This window comes from Lycorma delicatula, chromosome 5 (assembly GCF_047948215.1).
Source record: "Lycorma delicatula isolate Av1 chromosome 5, ASM4794821v1, whole genome shotgun sequence".
In the NCBI taxonomy this organism is placed as follows: Eukaryota; Metazoa; Arthropoda; class Insecta; order Hemiptera; family Fulgoridae; genus Lycorma; species Lycorma delicatula.
In genome coordinates this window covers 48,486,420-48,512,437 of record NC_134459.1, presented here as the reverse complement: position 1 = coordinate 48,512,437, position 26,018 = coordinate 48,486,420, and the positions used below count along the sequence as shown (strand labels likewise).

The following is a 26,018-nucleotide window of genomic DNA, read 5'->3' as shown; positions in this document are numbered from 1 at the left end:
AGTTAACGATTATCAAGTTATTTCCGTTTTTATTCATCTTAGGGTAGAGCATATGCTCTACCCTAATGAAGGTATGAATAAGTCTGAAGCTAATGACTTACTGACACGGGAATGGAAGGCTGCCAATAAGGGGGCCTGGACTAGAAAGCTCATCCCGAATATAGAACCGTGGGTAAGGCGGAGACACGGGGAAGTAGGGTTCTTCAACGTAGGTGCTTTCAGGATACGGTGAATTTTGTGCCTACTTAAAGAGATTTCGAAGGAGAAACTCCCCACACTCTATTTACTGCGGGGAGCTGGATACAGTCGAGCACACATTCTATGATTGTGGTAGATGGAAGAATACCAAAGAGAGAATGGGTCTGGAATGGCTCATGGCTCGGAAAACACGGTAAGCTTTATGCTCTGCGGAACGAATGAATCGCAGGCAGTGTAACTTGCTGCAAGTCATTGGGAAAAGGTTATCGGGAATGGGATGCTGTCTGACAGATAATGTACTGACTGGTATGAAACGGACCGTCTGGGAGGATCAGATCTTGAAGGAGCGAGAGGCTGAAGGACAGCCTCCTGTGGAACCGCCGTTCGTCCGCTCTTGCGTGGATGGGCCACGGTTATGAAGTACGGGGACTGAATCCACCGAGCTGGAAGGCACCTCCCGGGGCTGTGTAATGCTTAATTACACTGGTCCGGCCCAGGGAGGGAGTTAGTAGGGTTAGTCGGTAGGGTGCAGGCATACATACGCACTTCATCACCTTGAAGAACCTGTTAGCGAGCCCGACACGTAGTGCGTAAATGGCATTCTTCCCCTCACAAAAAAAAAGAAAATAGAAGAAGTTATTTCCGCAGATTTCTCGGATGACATGCCCGTTGAACTGATAGTACAATGGCAGCGACCATTTAAAAATGATAATTGTTTATTGTCTGTGTTACCGAAGCTGAGGTGGTCTGTGGCGGAGGCAGAGAGGCACAAGCATGCATTGGAAAATTTAACGCGGATTTGTCTGGGGAAAGTGATAAGGATGGGGAAAATTTGTAGGTATGATTTATCAGGCAGCCGGAGGAAATCTGACAAATAGAGGAAACATTAAAGAACCCGGTAGGCAGAAATGGGTTGACTGAGAATGTCTTAGCTAGGAAAAAATGTTTTGCTTGTTTTAATTTGTATAGACAGCTTTATACAGTACAGAGCAAATGCGTCTTATTTATTTAGAAGAAAAAATTATTATAGTCTCTAATAAAAAGAAATCTGATTTTTTTAAAGGGTTAAGGTAAATATTTCTAAGCGTTCGGGATTCACAGGACTTTTGGGAACTAGTTAAAATATTTTAAAAGAGGGGATTTAGTGGTGTGGGGGAAATTACAGTAAGTGAATGGATGCAGTATTTTCGTTGTCTATTATCTGTGGTAAGCGGGCTGTTCCAGTAGCATATACGTTACTGTTTAGGACGGACGAAACTTTGGACTCTCCAATCGATGAGGTAGAATTAAATGCTCTCTTGCAGAAAGCAAAAAAGTAAATATATAAATAAAACCACGGGTACAGATGGGGTTCCCGTTGAATTTTACAAAGCTGCACCGAAGGATTTCAATAAAATATTGATTAAGGTTTTTAATAATATTCTGGAGACCGGTCAAGTGCCCAGTAATTTTTCGGAAGGAATTATATTCCCAATCCATAAAAAAAGAGATCTGTCGGATGTTAAGAATTACAGAGGTACACAATAGAAAAACTATTTTCGGGTATTTTATTGAACAGGCTAATAAAGTGGCTAGGAGACAGTAATATTTTAAATGAGTCTCAAGTTGGTTTTAGAAAAGGCTATTCTACTATAGACAATAAATGTAGTCTGCATTTTTTAATTAATTTGAAAAACTAAGGAATAAGGGTGGTAAGATATACTGTCAGTTTTAGGGACGCCTTTGATAGCATCGATAAATCGGCGCTTCTATATAAGTTATATGAAACGGGTTTGTCTTACAAGTTTTGCAGGGTTATTGGAGAATTATATAAAAATACGCGTGAATTTGTGTGGTATTCTGAGGGTTTAAGTGAAGGATTTACTACATTTAGCGGCCTAAAACAGGGATGTTTATTGTCACCTGCTTTGTTTTTATTTTTTATCAATGATCTGATGGATTGTATCAGGGAGGGCTTTTGGATTGATGATCGTAATATTAAAGGATTGTTGTATGCTGATGATCTAACGCTAGTGGCGTCCTCGCCAAGAGCGCTTCAGATAATGATTAACGATCGAAAAAAATTCTGTGAACAATGGGAATTAATTAATTTGGAGAAAACAAAGATTATGGTTTTCAGGAGAGGAGTCGGTTAGCAAGACATGAAAGATGGTTTTGGGAAAATGAGCAAATCGAGGTAGTCAATAGATACAAATACTTGAGTGTTACTTTCAATTCTTTGTTGTCAAAACTCGATGTCATAAAGAAAAAAAAAAAATTATTTTTTTAAGTTTTATAACTTTTTCGTCAGACAATTCATTTTTGAATAATCTGATACATACGTTCCTGTACTTATTTCAGTGTTCTCGTCCGATTTTGAGTTTGGCAAATAATAAATCGAAATAGTAAGTGAAGAAAATAAACTGATACCAAAGTGAAATAATTAATTTCAATGAAAAGTTTATAATATTGAAAATCTTTTTTCTCTTCTTTTTTTAACATGGAATAAGAAAGATATTTCAGGAAGAACGTACGGGTTTCATCGTACGTTTACAGATTGGTTCTATAAGTGACACAGTCTATGTGTTGTGACTAATTTTATTTACGTCAGAGTTAAAACAAAAAATATATCTGCTTCCGTTCGTTTTTTATGTATGTTTTTCCTTAATTATATTCGGATAAAAAAATATTTTTTTTATTAAAACTAAATTTCTTTATTATAATTTAATTGATTCAACTTAATATTAAGGCTTAAACGGTTTTTTTTTTGGCTGAACATGTTACACAGATGGATAGAAATACTTTATCTTACAATAGCTTCTTATAATCGTATTATGGCAGTTAAAAATTTTGTTGGCAAGTTCTTTCTGAATGTTGTTTTAAATTTCAATTTATAAGAATTGAAGAGTATGTAACTTGTTTTTATTTATATAGTTTCTTTATTTATTAATTTTTAAGATAATATAAGTATTATCACATGAAAAATTAGAAATTAAGATTAAATCAGATATTTTTTGTCTGTGAAAGCATTTTGAAATATTTTCGTTTGGTATTTGAGCGTCTATACGTTGATTATATTTAAAGTGAGATATTTTTTCTACGAAAAATACACAGTTTGTTGCAATCTAAGATTAGAAGCTTATTAATTTCTTTAAAATCTATGAGTTTAAATAAACTTCTTTCACTCACTTCCTTCTTTCACTCTATTTGTCAAAGTTAAAAAAAGAAAATTATAGGTGGAATTAAAAAGAAAAATGTAAATTGTTTACAAATTGACCAACTGTAGGGAATTTGTTAATCTGTTAATTTAAAATCCGATAGGATCTAAAAGGAACCAAAAGTGTTCAAGCTTCTTAAGAAATATTGAATTTTATAAATAGAATTATTTTCTTTGAGTAAAATTCTGAAATATGATACCCATAATGACCGTATTTTTTTTACCCTCCAGACCAAATGTAAGCATAATTGAAAGGTACAATGACTAACATTCAGAAGTTATCGTACAAAATTTCATAAATATCAGTTAAACCAATCTGAAGATATCAAGCGAAATGATAAAGGACAAAAAAAGAAAAATTTATAGCCTTATTATTGTCTATCCATAGGCTTATATCATCTGCCCTCGAATGAAATCGCCCGAACACATATCAAAAGTGACATACATACTCGTAATGTAATGGGATCATCTAATTAATACACAAAAATGAATTTTCGATGCCAGAAACAACAAAAGAGATTTTTGGTTTTCTCCCCTTTATGGAAGTTTGAAAAAGACCAAATATAATTCGGAAAATATCCTTTGAGTAAAGTTGTGAGATAAGCGACCCATAAGGTCCGTATTTCTCTACGTTCTTGACCGATTGTGACAAAAAATAAAAGGCGTCAATGCCTTAAGTACAAAAATCATCAAATTTCATCTATACTGATACATACAGTTGAGAGATATCAAACAAAAACAGGCCTGTTTTTGCTTGATATATACATCCAAACCTTGATATATCATAATTGATATCAAGATTACATATCATCTTGATATATATTCGCACAGTACTGTGCGAATATGCATCCTTCCGAAATCTTTCAATGTTAAAATTATGTTTCTTTTAGTTTAAATAAATGCTAAAAAAAATATGAAAAACAAGTTATTGAGAAAAAGTATAATAGAAAAGGAACCTGGTAATTTAATTTTATAATTTTTATTATTAAGTGGATTGTATCTGTAGGATTCATCATCAGTTACCGTAAAATGAACCTGGTTAGATAATGATATTCGAGCGCCGAATTTAGATTTTTTATTATTTTATCTTGTTTTAAATGAAGATATTTTATCGGGTTAACTCTTAAATCAGTATGACGAAACTTGTATTAATAAAGTTTTAGAAAAAATAGATTTGAAATCGACTCATGTCTGAAATATCGTATAAAGTTGTTGATCGTGTTATAAATTATACAGTTTTTATTGTGTGGGCCCGAAGGGAGTCAGACAACTGTTTTGTATACGGTCAAACACTGTACATAGTTGATTTATGAAAAAATAGAAATAAAATAAATAAACATATATATATATATATATATATTTTGTGGCTGTTTACTTAACGCTAATCTCTGTAGTGGAGTGGTAATGACTTAGTCTTTCATCCGGAGGTCCCGGGTTCGAATCTCTCGGTTAGGAATGACATATTTGACACGCTACAAAATTCGATTTCCATATCCCACGCACAAGTTGTCAACCTTATGTGGTGATATATCTATTAAAAATATTGATATCATCTAGCAAAAAAATATATATATTTTCAAGTGAATTCAGTCGTCCTTTGTCTTGATACGTCTAAAATTTGCGTTTTGTAATTATAAACTTTTGTTTGTCTTGACGTTTCTTTGACGTGGTTTCCAAAGGTTATCCTAATATCTTTTTATTTTTATAATATGTATTACAAGGAGGTAAATTTAGTATTTAAATAATTTAGTTGAATCACAGTACTGGAAAAATTTTCTGGCAGCATATTTTCAAATATTTAAAAATGAATCGTTCGCAACAGAATTTTGTAATTAAATATCGTTATTCAACATCACTTAAGGTATTTATTAAATTTGTTTGTCATTTTTTTTGTCGAAGTTCATTACGGAGGTTAGACAACCTATAAAATCTAAATAAGAGACCGTAAGAGTATGAGTAAATTGAAACGGGAATGCATAAGTCGGTAGCGAGGTGAGGTAGCGAGTTGGTGATCGAGGTGGCAGTGCACTAGATAGTTAAGTTAAGATCTAAAGATCTTTTAACGCACGTGGGGTGGCTCATCTTCTATTTTAATATGTTTTTTAAGTGTACAAAGTTTATTTTTGTGTGGTGGGATGTCCCAACAGAGTCCTTGTACTCTTTAACGTCATAGAAGACTGTCGACTCTAGTTGCAAACTTAACAATGTAAAATGTATCCCGTGTAGTGTTGAATTACTTTGTTCTTCAATCAGATTTAATTCTATAACTTTTGAAAATATTTTTATATTTATTCTTATTAAAAGTAAATACATGTAAGATGTTATCATTTTGAAGGACTATTTATTTGTTTATATCCTTTTGACTTTAACATTTACCACGGAAATATTAAATATTAGGTTACTGTATATTTCTCTGATCCGTAGCGTCTAAATTTAGGCAGTCTACTTAAATATCCAGTGGTAACATATCTTTGTTACTTTATTTTTTTAAATGTTATTTTCATTTATTTTAACCTTCCTGTTAAATTAACATTATTATTTATTTATTTGTGATTGTATTTTTTTATAATTGGGGTTGTAAGTCAAAATAAGATTGAATTGGTCAATACTAATTATGTTATCAACTCTCAGACTGATAGTCATAAAATAGTGAAGTTAATTTAACTCCGATAATCAAAATACATCAGAAATTAATTTTATTGTACATTGTACAACATTCAATATGTCAGAAAGTCGAAAATCGGTTGGAATTAGTTTATTTGTCGAATATATACTAAGATTAACTTGATAACTGTTATTCGAATTTGAATACTAAGTAGATCGTGGATACCGGTGTTCTTTGGTGGTTGGGTTTCAATTAACCACACGTCTCAGGAGTAGTCGACCTGAGTTTGTTCAAGACTACAAATTTACCGATACAGTTACATTACACGGATAAGTCGCTAATGACTTTAATTGTTGATGCGACTAAAAATAAAAGTATTAAAAAAAAAAATTAAAAGTTTTTTAAATTAAGTTATTATTAAAAAAAAGTTCAGTCTAATTTCACGAAATTTACGGTAATTTGGGATAACTTAACTATTCCAATTGTTTTTATGAATCCTGCTTCTATTAAAAAAATTGTTTCAAATGCTATTTTTAATGAGAATAAATAAGCCTTGCAGGTCTGGGGAATAAAAGTTAATTAATTTTTTTATTAAAAAATACTGGTATTTATTTTAAACCGTTATAAACATAGTTATTAATAATAAATTAGGAAAGGGTATTTCGTCGCGGAGCTTCCGGGTTCAAATCGGGGTCAGACATGGCATATTTTCATTTGCTACCAATTTCCACCGGACTAATATCCACAGATGTTGACATCCGCTTTCATAAAAAAAAAATAATAATAATAAATAGATAAAAAATAGACTGAAATATTTATTTAAAATAGTAAATTAAATCTAAAAGTAGACCAACTGTTTACATAACAAAAGAGAAAACGTTTTCTCTTTATAAACTCATCATTTCGTCACCTAGTCTCGTAAAAAGAAACAAAATTTTATATTATTTATTATTGATTGGTTGCATTTTAAACATCTTAATTAAAAGACTGATTTTTTCAAGAGTACGGACATTTTTATACACTTATGGTTTGTTATATTACTTTAGTAATTTACGACATAAAAAGGTCGCGTAATTATAAGATTAAAATTAATTAAATAATCATTCATAATTTTAGGAAATTCTGTTAAGAGTATGATTCTTAGATTTGAATAATGTGCAAAATGTTGGCTTTTGCAAAAAAAAAAAAAAAAAATATTAAAAATATACTTTAATGTATTAATTTCTTAAATTTTTGACAAAATTGAATTTTTATATTGAAATATATAATTAAATTTGCTGAAATATTTGTAATATTTTAATAAATAAATAGATTTTTTTTTGTTCTCTACGTAATATTTTATAGATCACATCAGTCAGGATAAAAAAACCTACATCCCCAGCGTTTTCTAGATGGATCAAGGGAAAATATAGCATAAACTTGATCAGAATAACACCACAAAATACACAGTTAATTATAAAATAAAAAATATTTGATTAATGCCCAAATTAATTATTTAGAATACAAACACATGAAATAATGTTAAGGTAAATATATGAAGATTCTAAATTTAAAAAATAACTGTAAAATAATTCATAAGTGCTAATGAAAATTATTTGAAAACATACTTAGGTTCAGGTTGAATGCATTAAAAAATTCAGAGGTTTTAATTATTTTTTAATTAGTATTAAGAAAAATTTATCGAGAGAGTAGTATTGTTTCTGTAAAGTAAAATATTTTAATTTTATCATAAATTAAATGCAGATATTTAAAGTTTAAATGTCGATATCATCAAGCAGAAAAATTAAATGAAAAAAATAAATTAGGATCTTTTTAAATGGTTTGGTAATTTATTAAAAATAGCAACGGAAGGATCCTTTCTTTAAACAGAAGTATTGTGTTACGTGAAAAGAATTCTGTTGTCTGGTTCAAGAGGTGTATATTTCTATTTTTTAAGAATAAATGATAATTCTATTTAGCAATCGTTGCATATTCATAAATATAAACCAAAAGATAAATTAATAATTTTTAATATTTTAAATATCGCTTTCATGATTCTTAGTTATGGATGTCTGACAATGATCTGAGAAGCTATTTTTGGTGATTTTTTTTTTTTAAGGAAGACCCAAAAGGTGATTTATACTTTAAATGGGAATATACTTAAGCATAATAAATATTTAATAATGTTTATAAGCATTAAACGTTTTATTAAGACGCTTCAAAGCAAAACGGTAATTTCTATTCAAGTATTTTATTTGGTTAAAACCAATTGTTTTGTAAATCAAGGTATTTGTAAATAAAAAACTGTCACTTCATCAACAATTAGAGGGAATATTTCAAATATGTTTTGGCAAAATTTTAGAGGGTCTTATCGTGTTTATTATTTGTGATGCATTTCAATAATAAAATTTATTTTTTTTAAATTTCCGTTTGCAATATAAAAATCAACAGATTTTTCTTTATATAATTAAAACATTTTTTCTATTTGCTTGCTTATATTTTATACTTGATACTTTTTATCTTTCGTTAAATATGTAAAAAAATTCGAATTATAATTTTATTTTAGTAATTCGCGTTATTTAAAAAACTGGTTTTTATTTTTTGTCATGAAATAAACTGAAAATTTTATTTTTGTTTCATACAGTATATTATACATACTAATTTTACATTTAGAAATTATAACTTAAAAACTTAAGTTAAAAGTAGTTAAGCTACGCTACATTTCAATTTATCGCTTACATACGGATCGGTTGTAGTATGGACCGATTCAGTTTGGTTTCTGGGGCGTTGTTAATAGTTCATTCGGATAAAATGTTTCTCTTTTTCATATGCATGTTTGTTTATTCATATGCTATATTTTACTGAGTATACGACTTTTCACAGTTAATCGGACTATATACTCTGTAACTTTATTTGTGTATAGTAATTAATTGCAAATTGACCTCGACATCATTTCTTTGTTTTCACGGGGTCTAAAATCTATTATATGATAATAAAACAAATTAAAAACTTAATAAATATTTATTTAGATTTTTTTTTATTAAGTTTTTAATTTGTTTTTTTTCCAGTTGCCTTATTTTAAAGTTTTGGAAATAATATTTAAGTAAAAATAGAATAAAGTTAAATGTAATATATTTTTCACAAGAGATAAATATTAAATATTAAAAATTAAAAAACACGACTACCAAAACAACTTTGCTTACAAAAAAACTGCTCTTTAATATAGAGGATAATTACTAATATAGGATAATTAAAAAGCTTGCGGATGACAATTTTGTATACATATAAACTTGTTTTCAAATTGTTTAAATTTATTTAAACATCTATACGTATTATATAGTCTATAACAATCCCAGTAATGTAAGGATTCAACACGGAGGTCATACATCTAAATCTTTTCAGCCGAAGGTCTAAATTTATTGCACTAAAAACAGCTGTTTTTAATTGTTACAAATTCACAAGATTTTCTTTTTGTTAATAATGAAAGTTGATTTTTTCACATTATTAAGTCAATTTTCTCATAATAAAAATTTCTATACGTTTTGATTATAAAATTTACGCATTTATTGGTCATTTAACAAAATTATTGTACTTCAAACCTAAAAAAAACTTTTCGTCAACGAATTTTTCTATTTTACGTTGGATATTATGAAAACTACGGGAAATACAGATCTGGGACCTGTTTTATTCGATTTTTCAGGTCACAGGTCAAGTTTACCCCTGATATACTGAAATTTCACCAGAGGAATTGAAATTTGCGGAAAATATTTCGCTAGCCGTAACTGGATAACAAAGCATTTTCGGGCATGTTATGTTTGTATAACCTTTTTCCTTATTTCAAGCTCTAGAATTAGTTTCAACATTTCTTCCTTTCCTTTTGAATCACCTGCCTATATATATATTTTTTTATACTGTGTGACACTCCCGGTAATGTGAGGATTCCAACGCGGGGTTACACATCTAAATCGGTTCAGCCGTTGAGCTGATACGGCGAAACAAACATACATACGAGGTCTGTAAATAAAGTAATGAGACAAGATTTTTTTTTTTTTTTTGGCAGCCAAAGTGGCAACACTGTAAAGTTTCTAGTAAACATATGGTTATATGAACAGCTGATTTATATTAGGTATTAATATTTTTAGCCTATTTATTGTTTTTACGTGAGACGTAAACAAACCTTTCGTGAAACAAGTTTTTGCTGTGCGTTACAAAAATGAGTGATGCTAATTATGAGCAACGTTGTGCAATCAATTTTTTTGTTAAACTCGGTGGGAATGATACTGAAACTTTTTCTAAGTTAAAAAGGGCGTATGGAGATGACGCTCTGTCACGAGTCCAAGTTTTAGGTGGTTTAAAGCATTTTCAGATGCCTGGGAATCAGTTGCTGACGATCAACATTCTGAAAGGCCTTTAACGTCAAAAAGTGATGACATATCGAACGAATCAGACTTCATACGGTACGACCAGCGATTAACTGTCAGAATGATTGCAAAACAATTGAATTTGAACCATACCACAGTCCATCAAATTTTGACAAACGAATTGGACATGAAAAAAGTCTATGCAAAATTAGTCTCAAAAAACCTTACTGTTGAACAGAAAAACAACATGGTGGAAGTGTGCCGCGATCATCTAGGACGAATTGAAACTGATCCTTATTTTCTAAAAAAAAAGTGTTATTACTGGTTATGAATTCTGGATATTTGAGTACGACCCAGAAACAAAACGCCAGAGCAGGGAGTGGCACACTTCAAACTCACCACGTCCCAAAAAAGCAAAAATGAGCAAATCAAAAATCAAGATCATGCTAATTTGTTTCTTCGATAGTAATGGCATTGTCCATAAGGAAATTTTGCATACAGAACAAACTGTAAATCAAAATGTTTACCGAGAAATTCTTGAAAGACTGCTGAAAAGAGTTGCCCGCGTGAAACCGGCCATCAAAGACAACTGGATGCTGCATTATGACAATGTACCTTGTTACACTGCATTCTCAATTAATGAGTTTTTGGCAAAGAAAAACATTCCTATAGTTCCTCAACCACCTTTTTCACCTGCCTTGAGTCTCTGCGAGTTTTTTCTGTTCCCGACTTTAAAAAAACACTCAAAGGACGCCATTTTGGAACACTAGAAAACATTTTAAAAAAATTTAACAGACCATCTGAAGGATATTCCGGTTTCTAAGTTCCAATACTGCTATTAAGGGTGGGAAAACCGTTTGAAGCATTATGTGGCTTCCCAAGGGAACTATTCCCAAGTAGATAGAGTCCATGTATAACTGGATTGTAAAAAAAAGTTTTTCTGAACCAGTCTCATTACTTTATTTATAGACCTGGTACACCCTAAATACGGTACACTTCTTTTTTTGGGCAGTCGTGTAAAAACAGAAATAGATTAAATAAATTTCCATCATTAACTTTACTTTCTTTTCTATTATTGTCATTATTTTATAATTACTAGGATATTTTCTGCACACTGAATCTTTAAAACTGGAGGTTAATTTACATTTATGTTTTTTACTGTTTAAAAATACTGCAAAAAAATGTTAATATTTGCACAGATACTTTACGTATATATAATAACAATACTTTTCTAATTAATACGGGAGTGAGATCAGACTTGTAAGGAATTAATCAAACATTCAGTTAAAAAGAAATTCTATTAAGTCTAAAAATAATCTGCGTTAATCATATTACATTTTTTTAATAATACTCATATGACATGATCTTAATTGGAATTTCATATCATAGTAAGCGTGAAAAAATTAAAAAACTTCCTGTAAATATCCTGAAATTTAAATTGGCAAAACTTCAGCGTATGCTCTGTTTCATTTATAATACTGTTTATAATTGTGTTTATAATTGAAATTCTTGGGTCTTTCAGGGATATTAAGTATTGAATAGATTTATTTTTTTTTACATAACGTATTAGGTATATTTTGTTATTTATTAGTAAATTGTAGTATATTTAATGTACTTACATTTCTTTTGTAATTCTGATGACTCTGTAATCTAATTTTAGTTTATACACAGTAACTTTATTGTGATTTGTAGTAATGCGACTTAATTTTGATATGCTATGAATGACTAGTGAATAAATAAATAAACAATTTATTGACATATAATGTAAGACAATCGTGGGATACAAATGAGTAGACAATTTTATTGATATAGGAATGGTACATTTACGAGCTCAGACCAGTTTTAGTCTAATAAAAGCTTACTTGTTTTTTCCTATAAAAAATCGATTCTTGTTAGGTAGGTGTATCGTTGAAATTTATCGAGAGAAACTGTAATCTCTGTGTTCTGTGAATTTAAAAAATAAAAAAAGATCTGTTTACTCTTGGGTTTAATATATTAGACGATAGCTAATCTGACGTTTCTCAATACTATTTTTTTGTCTATTCGAATTATATTACTAATCCGGCCATCCGAAAGCCTAGCTATTTTGGATAAATGAAAGTGCTTAGTTTCATTTTTCTATCAGTAATAGGTTATATTTGATTAAAAAAATATTCTCTTTATTATTTTTTTGTATTTATTATTACTTTGAAAAAGTATTTCTTTAAGAATAAGAATTTCAGAGATTTAAATAAAATGTATAAGACAAAAAACGATCTCCAGATATTTTGTGTAATATGATGTTGATCGGAATCCGTAGGCTGCAGCAGAGTTCCTTTCTCATATTACGAGTTCTTGTATTTTATGTGTAACGAGCGACTATTACTACGATAATTAAGTTTGGATCTTCAGGCCAGGATCTTTATATGGTAAATCAGAATCTAGCTGCTGCTATAATGTGGTCATTAGGAATTGTTTGATTATTTTAAAATATTTTCTCAAAAAATAATCGTTATAATAAGCTTCGAAGAAAAATTTTTGCTTAGTCGTAAGATAGTTACTGTTTTGAAATGTTTGTCGATAGTGACATTTTACGTGTATCGTAAAAAAAAATTGTAATGGTGACGACGGTCAGTTAAAAATTAGTAAAATTCACAATCATTTTACGTAAATTCCCTCCATAGATGAACAGTTTTAAATTTAGGTTTGTCATTAGAATAAGTCAATAATCGGAGTCAGAAATATTTAAGAGTTTACCACGGGTCAAGTTTTACTTTATAGTATCGGGAAAGTATTGCTATCTATCAAAGAACAAATCTTCCAGGATTTACACTTTTCATTTCCCTGACCACAAAAATATAAAATCTTGCTTACGAAATTCTATGCCGTTGGATGCATGCACATGCAGGTGTAACTGTAGGTAAATTTATTTGCTTTATGTTTCAATTAGGATTAAATCTTCCCTACCAAAATTTGCTACGATTTTTTTTTTTATAAAAAGGAGGATTTATTGGATTTTTTTTTTCAAAAATAGGGAAGGAGATAAGGCGGTATTGAGGAAGTGATTTAACTTGAAGCTGTATGAAAATTTTACTCGTTTTTGTTTTTCATTTTTTTTTTTGAAAAAATACTGAATGTGAAAATAGGAGGAGAAAAGATTATGGAGGTAGAAGAATTTTGTTATTTGGGAAGTAGAATTACTAGATGGACGAAGCAGGAGCGATATAAAATGCCGAATAGCACAAGCTAAACGAGCCTTCAGTAAGAAATATAATTTGTTTACATCAAAAATTAATTTAAATGTCAGGAAAAGATTTTTGAAAGTGTATGTTTGGAGTGTCGCTTTATATGGAAGTGAAACTTGGACGATCGGGAAGAAAAGATTAGAAGCTTTTGAAATGTGGTGCTATAGGAGAATGTTAAAAATCAGATGGGTAGATAAAGTGACAAATGAAGAGGTATTGCGGCAAATAGATGAAGAAAGAAGCATTTGGAAAAATATAGTTAAAAGAAGAGACAGACTTATAGGCCATATACTAAGGCATCCTGGAATAGTCGCTTTAATACTGGAAGGACAGGTAGAAGGAAAAAATTGTGTAGGCAGGCCACGTTTGGAATATGTAAAACAAATTGTTAGGGATGTAGGATGTAGAGGGTATACTGAAATGAAACGACTAGCACTAGATAGGGAATCTTGGAGAGCTGCATCAAACCAGTCAAATGACTGAAGACAAAAAAAAAAATTTATTCACTTCATAAAATTACACCATTAAAAATATTAGTTAAAAAAAAATCAAAATAGGATCTCCATTCATAAAATTTGCAATTTTATTAATTTTCAAGTCTTTTAACTCTATCTATATAAAATTTGTTCTACTTTGTTTTTTTTGTTTTTTTTTTTTGAGCCGGTACAAGATTAAAATAGGTTCCAAAGTGTATCACAAAGTTAGAGTTAATTTATAAGTTTTTAATATAAATAATCCTAAAAAAATTAATAATAGTAACAATTATTGTTATTGTTGTTGTAAAATGGGGAACTTCAAAAAAAATATACCAAAAATCTTTAAAAAAGATTTTAATACAATGTTTTACCTTTGCGCAAATTTCAAAATGTTGACTCTAAGGAGGAATAAAAAAAAAATACATTTAACAAATTTTTAGTTTGTTTTAAAAATATTGATTTATTAATTATTTTTTTAAAGTTTACATAATATTCTTAAATTCTCTTGTGATTTAAAATACGAATAGACAAATTGAAAAGTTACCTATAAGAAATTTGTTTTTCAGCAAATGCAAAACACTCCACAAAAAGAACATCAGGATATTGTTTCTAGCTTTCTGTTTGTAAGCTAAGCATCTTCGAAAATATGTTTATTCTAGATTTATTAATACATATTTATATCAAATGTAAAATCAGAAAGACTTCTTTTTAATTTTTATACTTAAAGAAAAATATAAAACTTTTTCAGCTGATTTTTTTGAAATTTGGGATATAAATATAATCGTAATAAAAAAAAATAATTTTTGTTTTTTCTCGACATCAGGGTGTAAATCACGTATTTAATTACACTAAAAAAACATCTAATTATAAGAAAATGTAATGATTATCTCGTAAGAACAACTCTACTGACTTCCGTGGTAGGATGGTACCGTCTATTTCTTTCCCGAAAAGTACTGAGTTTGAATCTTGGTCAAGTTTTCCGTTTTCCACTCACCCAAAGATATTTTATTTCTCAGCTATATTGTGCATCAGTCAGTAGTTGTTACAAGGAAAAATAGTGATACTATACGATGACTTTGAAAAAATAAAAACATCCTAAAATCGTTTACGTATCTATAAATTTTTTATTTCAAAAATTTTACATTTATGCGGAGAAACTTATAACGGGTTCACTAAAGAAACGTTTCTCTCAAATAGAAATGGAATCATCAAAATCAGTGGATCTGGTAAGAAGTAAGACTTGATATATATGTATAATAAATATATATATATATATATATATAACGGGATATATTAATTATATATATACTATATTAAAAGAATACTAATTCTAATTTTTGTAAAATATTTATTTAAATACTTAATAATTCTTATTTCGACTTGAGATCGAAGTAAGAATCTTCTATTTTTCCTATGAAATCGATTAAAAAACAATATTCTAATTAGCAACCCAAAAAAATTATATTTGGAGTGTTTTTTAAGTACCTTATATGATAACTAAGGACATCTGTCTAAACATAGTTTTGTTGATTGGTTAACAGATCTATTCTGAAAAAACTTGTAAGGAAGTAAGTTTGATTCTAAGGATAAAAATAATGTTAAATTTTATCGATTGAGAATATGGATTAAATTAAATTCTACACAACTAGGGAAAGTTCATTGCCTGCTTTGTTCTTTTTAAATTTTTGCTATTAATTATTTATTATCGTTCTAAGTTATTCAAATAATTTTATAATAATTCATGTAATAATTTTAATATTATTGGAAAGATGTTAATTTTTTTAATATCATTTTATTGTAACTTATCTGGTATAAATTAGGCTATAAAATAAATTTTATGAGGTTAAATTAAAAAAAAATCTATCACACATTAAAATTTGAAAACTGAAAAAGCTTATTTATTAATATTATTAATGCATGAATTTAGCCATAAATTTTATAATTATGCTTAAAAAAAAATTGTGCTGTTCTTACTTGATTTTTAATTCTGTAGCTTGTTGAAGGATCTCCACGTTTTCTTCTTCTTTAATTTCTTGACCTCTGATGTTATCTTCATTTTCATCTTCCTCTTCTTCACTATCATCTTCTTCTTCTTCATCTTGTTCATCATTGTGACTTCCTTTACAATCTTCTTCCTGTATTCCGTCTTTGTTAATTCCATCAGATTCTACGAGATTACTTTCAACGTGTAATGTATTCTCAGCTCGGTCATTTTTATTTTGTTTTTCTTCGAAAGTTCCTTCCTCCTCAATCGTTTCTTCTTCTTCTTCTTCGATTTCCTCTACTTCTTCATCATTATCGTCTTCTTCCTCCTCTGTTTCTTTTTTATCTTCGGCCGACGTACTTTCTTCTTTATACTCCATTTCTGAATCGCTCGCTTCATCTTCCGTTTCTCTGGATGATTCTGAATTTTCAGTTTTGTTCTCGTTCTCTACATTTAAACCGGTATTAATTTGTTCTTTAAATATCACAGTTTTATTACTTTTATTACGGTCGTTCACCGTTAATAAATTATTACATTCTGTTTTGATATTACCCGTGTCATTCGTCGTATTTTTCATATTTAAATATGTTTCTTTGTGGTGATTTAAAGAGTTTGTATTTTCATCGGTTTTAATCTCTATCGAATTTTGGTTTGTTTTCTCCGAGTAAGAACTACTCTTATCATGATACACCGAATTAGATGTTTCACTTCTGGACGTTTCTTGACTTATATCTTCATCATCGCCGTCAGAATCGGCGAACGGTATCACATCTTTATGTATTATAGTATCGTTATTCATTTCTGAACATTCTGCTATTTCTGCCATTTTTATATTTGTATTTTTTAATTTTGTTATAAGTTCATTATTTTGCGCTTCATTACTTTTGTTATCCGAGTTATGAAGTGGTGTTTGTTTTTCTTTTATTTCACATGAATTCGCTTCTGTTTTTTTCATGTCATTATTTGATGAACTACCTTCGCTTTGAACACTTCTTTTATCTTTATTATTATTTAGTTCAACTTGTGGTTTATCGGTGTCAAAAATTAAGTTTTTATCACAGTTTGAGTAATTAGTGGATTTCGTTTCGGTTGATGATTGTTTGTTAAAGCTCGTATTGTCGTTCTGTCTTGTAATATTACTACTATCTTCAGTAATACTTGGAAGTTCAATAATATTTATTACCGGAATACGTGAGAGTATCGGTGTATTTGGAGCCGTTTTAAATACTACGTCGCTGTCTGGCGTTCCTTCTTTCTTTAACGGTTGTCGACAGATTGTGGTTAAATCTACTATTTCTTGAACGGCCGTTTGCGTCGCACCTTCTGAAACACCGGAAAAATCGGAACTATTTTTTTTTATATCGTAATTTTTATCCGTTATATTTTTATCACTTTTAAAAAAATCAGCACGCGATTGTTGATGCATCGAACTGGTACCCGGATTATTTAGGGCGTTTGTGTCAATAGCGGTCGTGTTAGGAGGAATTCCTGAAGTGTTTTGGATTATCGTTTCCTTGTTTGTTCCCCCGACATTTTTATTTTCTACATCGACCGGCTTTACACTTTCTTGTTTACTTTCTACGTTCCCCATTTTATTATTTTCTAAGTCATTAATTACTTTTTTATTATTATCACAGTGTAATAATGCACTTACAGGTTTATTCTCTACTACACTTTTCAATTTATTTGTATTTTCTTGGACTACACCGTTTATGTTCACGATAACCGATTTGGTTGATAACGTCGGAGACGTCGATGAGCCTCCTTTTGCGCTATTTCCGTCTGAATTCTTTGTTTTACCTTCACTCTTTTTGTTATTAAAAAACGATCCGGACGATTTCGGTTTATCTTTATCATTTCTTTCAGAACCGCTATTGCTATCTTTAGATTTACTACGTTTAAAGAAGCTAAACATAGTTTCAGCTTTATTCTTTTAATTTAACATCGAGTCATATTTTTAATCGTTTTTCGTTAATAATATTTATTTAATTACATTTGTTATAATTATATCGTTAGAAAATCACACGCGATACCGTTTTTTTAAAATTATATTTTAAAATTAAAATAAATTAATAAATAAAGAATCGAAACTATACGTATGTTATGTTGTATTCCAGTCCGAACGATGGTTTGCCAAAGACTGGCTCCAGAGACGCACTAAAAATACAGATTCGACTGAGCGCACGCCTCGAATTCATCCGCCCGGTACGTTCAACCGAAATGATGTAAAGAAAAACGACTACTGAAGTGAAAAAAAGAATCGACACCGGACCGTTCTCCCGCCCCCACTCGTTGTTATGACGTTAGATACCGTTTTCACGTTACGTTATTAAATTGTAAACCCGAATTACCTAGCGACCCTGACCCTTATATGATTCATGTAATGTATGTACATTTTTAAAATTATATATAATAAATAATACTTTAAAGAAACAAAAGCAATTGAGTGTTTGCCAATGATTATTTTTGAAAGTTCTAGGTTATTCTAACGTTGTCAACTAAATTATAAAGTGTATATTTTCATTCTGGGTATATTTTTGTGTTCGTATGAAATATTAAAGCTTTTAGCTAAAGCGATGTATATTATTTTAAAATAAAGTGTAATATCGGAGAAGTACGGTCGAACCTGAACTTATTCCTGATATATTTGATACGTTATTAATTTTTTTTTCTCTGTGTAAATATGACGTCTCAGGAATGGTCGACGTATAACGCTACATCTCATTTACACGTCATATATATCATTCTCATCTCATTGGGCCGTGGGGGATTGCTTATTGTTCTCTAATTGAACAGATTGCAACGTACACATTAGGAAAAAAGTACGTTTTTCTCAGTTTTTATTGAAATTAATCTAAATGCAGTGTTATCAGCTGTTTTTATTAGCGGATCTCTTTTCATTTTCAGATATTTAAAAAAATTATATTTCTTCTCGTATTAGATTATTTAGTAATATGATTTTGGTTTTTATATTTACAGATATTTTGCAACATCTATTTTTTACCAAAGTACTATCAACGTAACAGAACTCTGTTTCTCTCTCTGTATGTGCGCGCTTGTTCGTGCAAGCGTGTGTGTGATTTATTACTTTTTATTTTAATTATAAATTTAAGGTAAATAATGCTGTATCCATATCAAATTCAATTTTGATACTTTAACATTTTAAACTATATCATAAAATGATCTATTAAGATAGTTTGAATGAATAAATTTGTGAAAAATATATCAGTTTTCAAAATATTCCTTAAAAGTTCCTGGTTCCATTGCTACTAAATTATAATGTATGACAAATAGAATTTTCTTCTTTTTTTTATTAATATTTTTGTTAATTGATGTCGTACTTGGAATTCACTGTTTTAGTAATTTGCTGTTTATCTTTTTTTCAATCTTATTATTTTCATTCCAAAGTTACTTGGCAATTAATCAGCTGTTTTATAATGTAATTCACTGTTCATGTATCAATTTTTTTCTTTTTAATTGTTTTATTTAAATACAATTCGTCATTTTTTAAGATATTTGTATTCATAATTTCTTTCACCATATATGTCATAGCCCACCGGACTGGTCTGGTGATTAACTCGTCGCCGCAAATCGGTTGTTCAACAGCTGATTTTCAAAGTCGAAGGTTCTGAAGTTAAAATCCTAGTAAAGGTTTGTTGCTCTTATACGGTTTTGAATATTAGACGATAGTCAATATCGTAACTTTGGTGGTCGGGTTCAATTAACCACACGTCTCGGTAATGGTCGGTCTTCTTCAATTTTTTCTGTTTAGCCTCCGGAACCACCATTTGGTATTACTTCAGAAGATGAATGAGGATGATATTGTATGAATGTAAAGTAAGTAAGAAATACCTTATGGTAGTTCCAGAGGCTAAGCAGAAAAAGAAAAGTACGGTCTATCATTCCTGATACGTGTGGTTAATTGAAACCCAACCACCAAAGAGCAACGGTATCCACGATCTACTATTTTCCTCTAAAATTTAATTTAGTTGAAAGATTTTTCGTTATTATGCACATTTAATGTGCAGTAATATGTAATAGTAATTATCGGCCTGAGTTAGTACAAGTCATTTCATTTATATGTCATTCATATCATCCTCATCTCATAGGGCAGGGGGATGTTGCTTATTGGTCATTAGTTGAACAGATTGCAACGTACACTTTAGAAAAAATATATATATCATGGTATTAGAATTTTTAATTTACAGTTTATTATTATTATTATTATTATTAAAACCTTTTCCCATCACAATGATCCGCGGTTGATTAGCGCTCCGCGAAAATATATTGGTATCTGATTGCCTCCCTTCATAGTCTTATGCTACCCTCTTGTGAAAAAATTTCAAAAAATTACAGTATATTAAAGAGTTTTAACAGATTCTGACCAAAAAAACCGTTACGATTGGATATTTTTTATGCCTGTAACAACAAAAAAATTGAAACTACAAAAATTACGATAATTTAATTGCAGAATTTTTTTGCGCATTTCTACCGCGGTTTTTATTAGCGAATTTTTTTTTTTTTTTTGCTTTGTGTTTATGGAACATAGTTTGCTGATTTTAAAAATAATACTTTGAAATATGATGAAAAACCCGTGTCATAAATCGCAGATTAGTAAGATATGAAAGAGATTCAGAAAACTACGTTTTATAAAAATTCCTACCACTCAAAAGGCAATTCACCAGATCGACAAAAAACAATTTTTACTGTATAGTGTTATTCATTACGAATCGTTATATGTTACATATTTGCCGATATCATTTGTCAAAAAAGATATTTATAGACCTCAAGTAAAAGTGACGTATTTATGACCACAAATACCTTCTTTTTTTTTTTGTATGCCGTATATCATAATTTATTATGTCTTTCAATACATTGATATGTTGCTAGTAAGATAAGCTATTTTTGTAAATAATAAATAAATTCGTAACCCTCATAGCAATTATAATACACACACACATTTCTGAGAAAAAAATGGTCATATTCTTTCTAGTCTAAATAAAACATTTTACATCGTTTAAACCTCGTTCAAATTGTATAATAAAACTGATTCCTTTGTGAATACAAAACAAAATAGCCGACTTAGATGCCATATAAAATGATTTTGTAACTGCGTTTTCAAACTGACGCCGTAAATAGCCAGTTTAGTGGCTACATGATCTGAAAAAGTTAAATGTATTTAATTACGAAAAATCTTTCAGCTAAGTTATTTTTTTAAATATTATTGTAAAATTTTTCGAGTAAAATTAAATTTCAAAAAAACTGTATTTGTAGAATTCAATTTTTAAATAGTCTGTAATTTTTTAATGCATTTTTTATAAACCTTCCTTCATTTTTCATAAAATGGAGTCAAATAGAAATCCAGACTCCTCTTTAACAAAAACATGGGAAAAATTTTGTTTATCAATGAAATAATCATTCTGATATCGTTTTTAATTCAGCACAATTATATTTTTTTGGCAATATTTATAATGTACAACCTTTTTAGAGGAGAAGAAGAAGAAAGAATACTAATATAAAAAAAATAATTTTAGGATACACAATCGCTATTAAAATAAGTTGTTAAATAACTGTTGTTTTTTTTTCTCTTCTGTGATTCTTTGTCTAAGCAATATTCAAAATATGCTTATAACAAGATAGGTCGTTATGTTATCCTATTTATTGGAGACTGTCCAGGAAACTGGGCTTAGGACATAAATACGTGTACGCATGTTAACACAACGCCTATATTAGTCTAAGGAGACAAATTAGACGAGTCCCTGAGATGGAAATACTTCTTATCTATTTGTTAAATGTATAGTTTCGTTTAATTCAGAAGTTAAGGGTAAACTTTTTAGCACGCTATACTCTTAAATTCTTTTAAGGAGTAATTAAATTTACTGCTGTTAGACTACAATTAATGACTTAGACGAAGAAAAATAAAATAATTGATTGTAGATGAGTTGGGGTTCAGTCTAAAAAAAGAAACGTACAGAGAACTTTTCAGTAAAATTTCTAGAATGGTTTAAAGGGAAAAAACAATATATATACTAGCGATTTTCATAAACTTTCACAAAGCTTTCATTTCGGCTCCACATTATTTGCTTTTAAGGAAAATTTAACCATATGGCATTGAGCGTATAACGAATAGACTACTATTCAACAGTTACTTTGAAGGACGCTCTCAAATTGTTTCTACAAATGATACATGAAATGAATGAATTTAACTTCCTTCGGACTGTTCCAAGGACAAAGAATTTAGTACCCTCTCCTATTTTATTCCTATTATAAGTTAACCTCTTGAAGATTAATTTTAAAAGTTGGATAATAATACCCTATGCCGATGACAAGTCTCTTTATTTTCGAGCACGGTAACCGGGACTATGTTTTCACGGTGTAGAAAAGGGAGCTACAATTATGAAATAATGGTTAAAAATAAACTATCCTCGTATAAGAAAAATAAAATGTTCAATAAATCCTACTGGTATATAAATCCAACCTTATAAAAAAATTTATTCATGTAGAGTGTGTTCGAATACATGCTATTGTCCGGACATAGAAAGGATTTCTTCCATAAAATATCTGGAGCTGATTTTCGATAAGAATTTAAGGTGTAACAAGCTCGTCGTGTTTTTATATAATAAAATCAAGTTCGTGGCGTGTAAACTTTATAAGGTTAGGTAAATTCTGAACATAAATGATCAAAAAATTGGCTTTAGTTCACTTTATTTTGCAATATGGTATCGTAATTTCGGGTGGTAAGTTTTAATGTTATACGGAGAAAAAAATTATTCGACAAAAACAATTATAAATGCACTGCTTTTAACGTACTCGGATCGTCACCTAATTCAAATCTTTGATGCTAACGATAAGACAAACTATATATTAAAAACCTATTACTCATACGTTATAAAAACTATTTTTCTAATTTTGTGCCCGTTCAAAATGAAATCAATAGATTTAGATAAAACACAGCCCGCTATGTTATGATATATCATAGTAACATAACTTACTCGAACCAATTGATCTATATAATTATCACATTATTTAACATTATGTACATAGTTAAACAGATGTACCTGTAAGAATATGGACTAATAGAAGCAGCTAAATACCTATTGGTTATTTATAAATTAACAAAAATAAAGGCTTTGCAATTCTGATTGATAATATTGATTTAAAAGATTACTTTTAAACAAATGTAAGCTTCCTACATAAAACATAGGTATTTTATTTTTAAAATCAACTGTAAGATTTTAGTGTTCAAGAGAAAATTTGATCATTAAAACACGTTCGCTGCGGTACGTCGCATATACGTGACGTAATAGGAAGTTGCTGTGAGCTTGTTTCCAGTACAGAGCGGATTGGTTCTTAACTCTAGCGCTGTACGGACGCGCTGTTGTCGTATTGTACTTGACGACTGTGCGTATGTAACGAATATTTTATTTTTCTTTATAACTAAAAATATTTTTTAAAATGATATCTCACAGAAAACATGTGAACTGCAGTTAAACAGTTATTTTATTCATATTCTTTTTTAGCGACTATTCGTAACAAGTCAAAATAAATAAATTTATTAATTTGGATGATGTTTACAAACTTGCGTATAAACATTTTATGTGAAGTGATTCAGACCTAAATATTTCAACATATATTTCATTTAGGAATAATAAGTTGACAAATCAAAACAGTGAGTAATGGATTAGGTGACGTAATATAATTAATTAATTTATAAATTAAAACCAGCATTTTATTTGTAAGATTAAGAAATATTATGAATGTTTTATTGAATAATTTATTGAACAACGTGTGATAAAATATTTGAAAAGGAAATAAAATTGTCAGAAACAGAACTTTGTTTTTCTTTTGCCTAAAGGTAATTACCTTTCAGATAATACTATATGAGCGTAAATGAAGTGTAGTCTTGAACAGTCTCAGTTCGACCATTCCTGAGATGTGTGGTAAATTGAAACCCCCAACCACCAAATAACACCGGTATCCACGATCTAGTCTTCAAATCCTGTATAAATAACTGATTTTACAAGGACTTGAACGCTGGAACTCTCTACTTCCAAATAAGCTAATATAGTATCTCGCATAATTCAAAAATGATAAATCCAAAATGTTGAAATTTTGGATTTAGGACTGTTGTAACATCTAGTTGTGCACCTCCCCTTTTGATTGCAATCGACTGGATGAAAGTGCCAAAAAAAACCCAAAATAAAAAAAATTGGATTTTGGACTCTTACTTTACTGCTTTTCAACGATTTATCATAAGTGGTACTTATTTTCATTGGTTCCAGATTTATAGCCAAATAAAATTTTAATTAATGAAGTATTTGGATCTTACAAGAGGAAGGTTTTAATACAACTTACAAGTAATAGTCTTTTAAATATATGGTTGTCTTATCGTTATGCTCCCTGAATTAGTATGTTAACTAATATTTGTAAATTGTTTTTTCCGAATTTATTTCTCTGAATAAAATTTATTCGTATCACCCCAAATTACCGGGAATTTAAGGTGAAAAAGCTGAACTAGATGCCTGTATATTGTTTAGAATTAACAAATACATTTTGCAACGTTGCATATAGTGATGATTCCATACCACATCCGGTTGAACCATACATACATATAACAGAAGTTAGTCAGTCTTGTTTTGTCGTTCAAAAATCGAGGATAAAGTCTCAGTTAAAGACATAACAAATTATTATGTAATAATGTAACTAAAATAGTGTATAAAGAAAATAAAATAACAATTTTTTAAATATTGATACGCCTTCTGAAAGAATGTTGATTTGTTTAACTGAGTTATTGAGATGTGCAGATAAAGTGAATAAAGTCATCCACTCAAGTAAGTCGTACTAATTATTCAATTACAACAGCCATTATTATTATTTTTTTTAAATTATTTAATCTCATTTTTTTAGAAATCATCACAAAATTTCAAGTAATTTTCAAAAACATATTAACTGTTTAAAAAATTTTATTTTTCACTTTCTGAATGAAATGTTTTTAAAATGTTATTTTATTATACATTATTCTTGCTATATTTTTATTTAATTTAAATATTGTGCGTTAAAAAACGCTGCCCAATTGAAAAAAAAAATACTCTTAATAAGAAACTATACATTATTATGCTCGAAAGATCCAACATTAGGTAATGACAAAGAAATTAAAAATGGTATCGTTTCTATAGACGTAATACTTTTGTTAAAAAAAAACTTTCATTAAAGTTACGTGAATTAGCGCACACAACTGAGTCAACGGATGAATATCCTGTACTAACTAAAAAAAACGTAGTATAAATATAATTGATCGTAGTAATCTCTTTCTGAAGTTGGCTAAAAACATTTTTTTTTAATAATTTCAGTACAATTCTATCACTTAGTCCGTGTTCTGCATGTACAATATTGAAGTGCTTTTCCGGTGTTGTGTTTTTGTTTTGTATGTGTATATGTGTGATTTTAATTTAGGATGTAAAAGTCGTATTTTGTTTTTTTTTCAAACTTTTAATAATGACCTTGATAAATATATATATAATTTATAAATAAATATATAAAAACATACCGATATCCAAATACATCTAATAAGCCAAACATAATATAAAAGATTGACTAACTACAATCATACAAGTATTGTATGAACAGTTATTAAATACGAGTATTGTCAGACTAATATCAGTCCACTAGTTCAAACTATACTGAATGTTTCAGCTTATAGCCTCCTATTAATTCTGAACAGTAGCCCAGTGCTATTTCTGCAAGCGGGTCAACCTATCCACGACCAACTTTATTTTGACAAGTTCAAAACTTTTTCATCCATTAAAATAGGATAATTAGGTTAATATTGTGTGTCGTTATTTATCGAAGAAATTTGACATTTTAACTAATTATGTCTTACAAACATTTTGTGCTAATAAAAATTTATCACAGTTGAATAATTATTGTTGTAATTTATGATAATAACTATGCAAATTTTATCTGCATATCCTTTTATTAATTAACAGTTGATCTTT

General features: G+C 29.4%; 1 protein-coding gene across 11 annotated transcripts in view; it reads right to left on the bottom strand.

Moving 5' to 3' along the window:
• LOC142324914 (uncharacterized) overlaps positions 1-26,018 on the bottom strand; it is a 188,173-nt gene that overhangs the window by 110,771 nt on the left and 51,384 nt on the right. For 10 of the 11 annotated variants that reach the window (XR_012756437.1, XM_075366045.1, XM_075366049.1 and 7 more), the window contains exon 2: positions 16,014-17,346. Coding sequence is in view for 10 of the 11 variants with exons in the window: in XM_075366045.1 (XP_075222160.1) it covers positions 16,014-17,346 (1,333 nt within the window). In the remaining variant the exon portion in view is untranslated. Of the gene's footprint in view, positions 1-16,013; positions 17,347-25,570; positions 25,602-26,018 lie in introns of those variants that run through there. The other variant, XM_075366043.1, reaches the window with a different exon arrangement.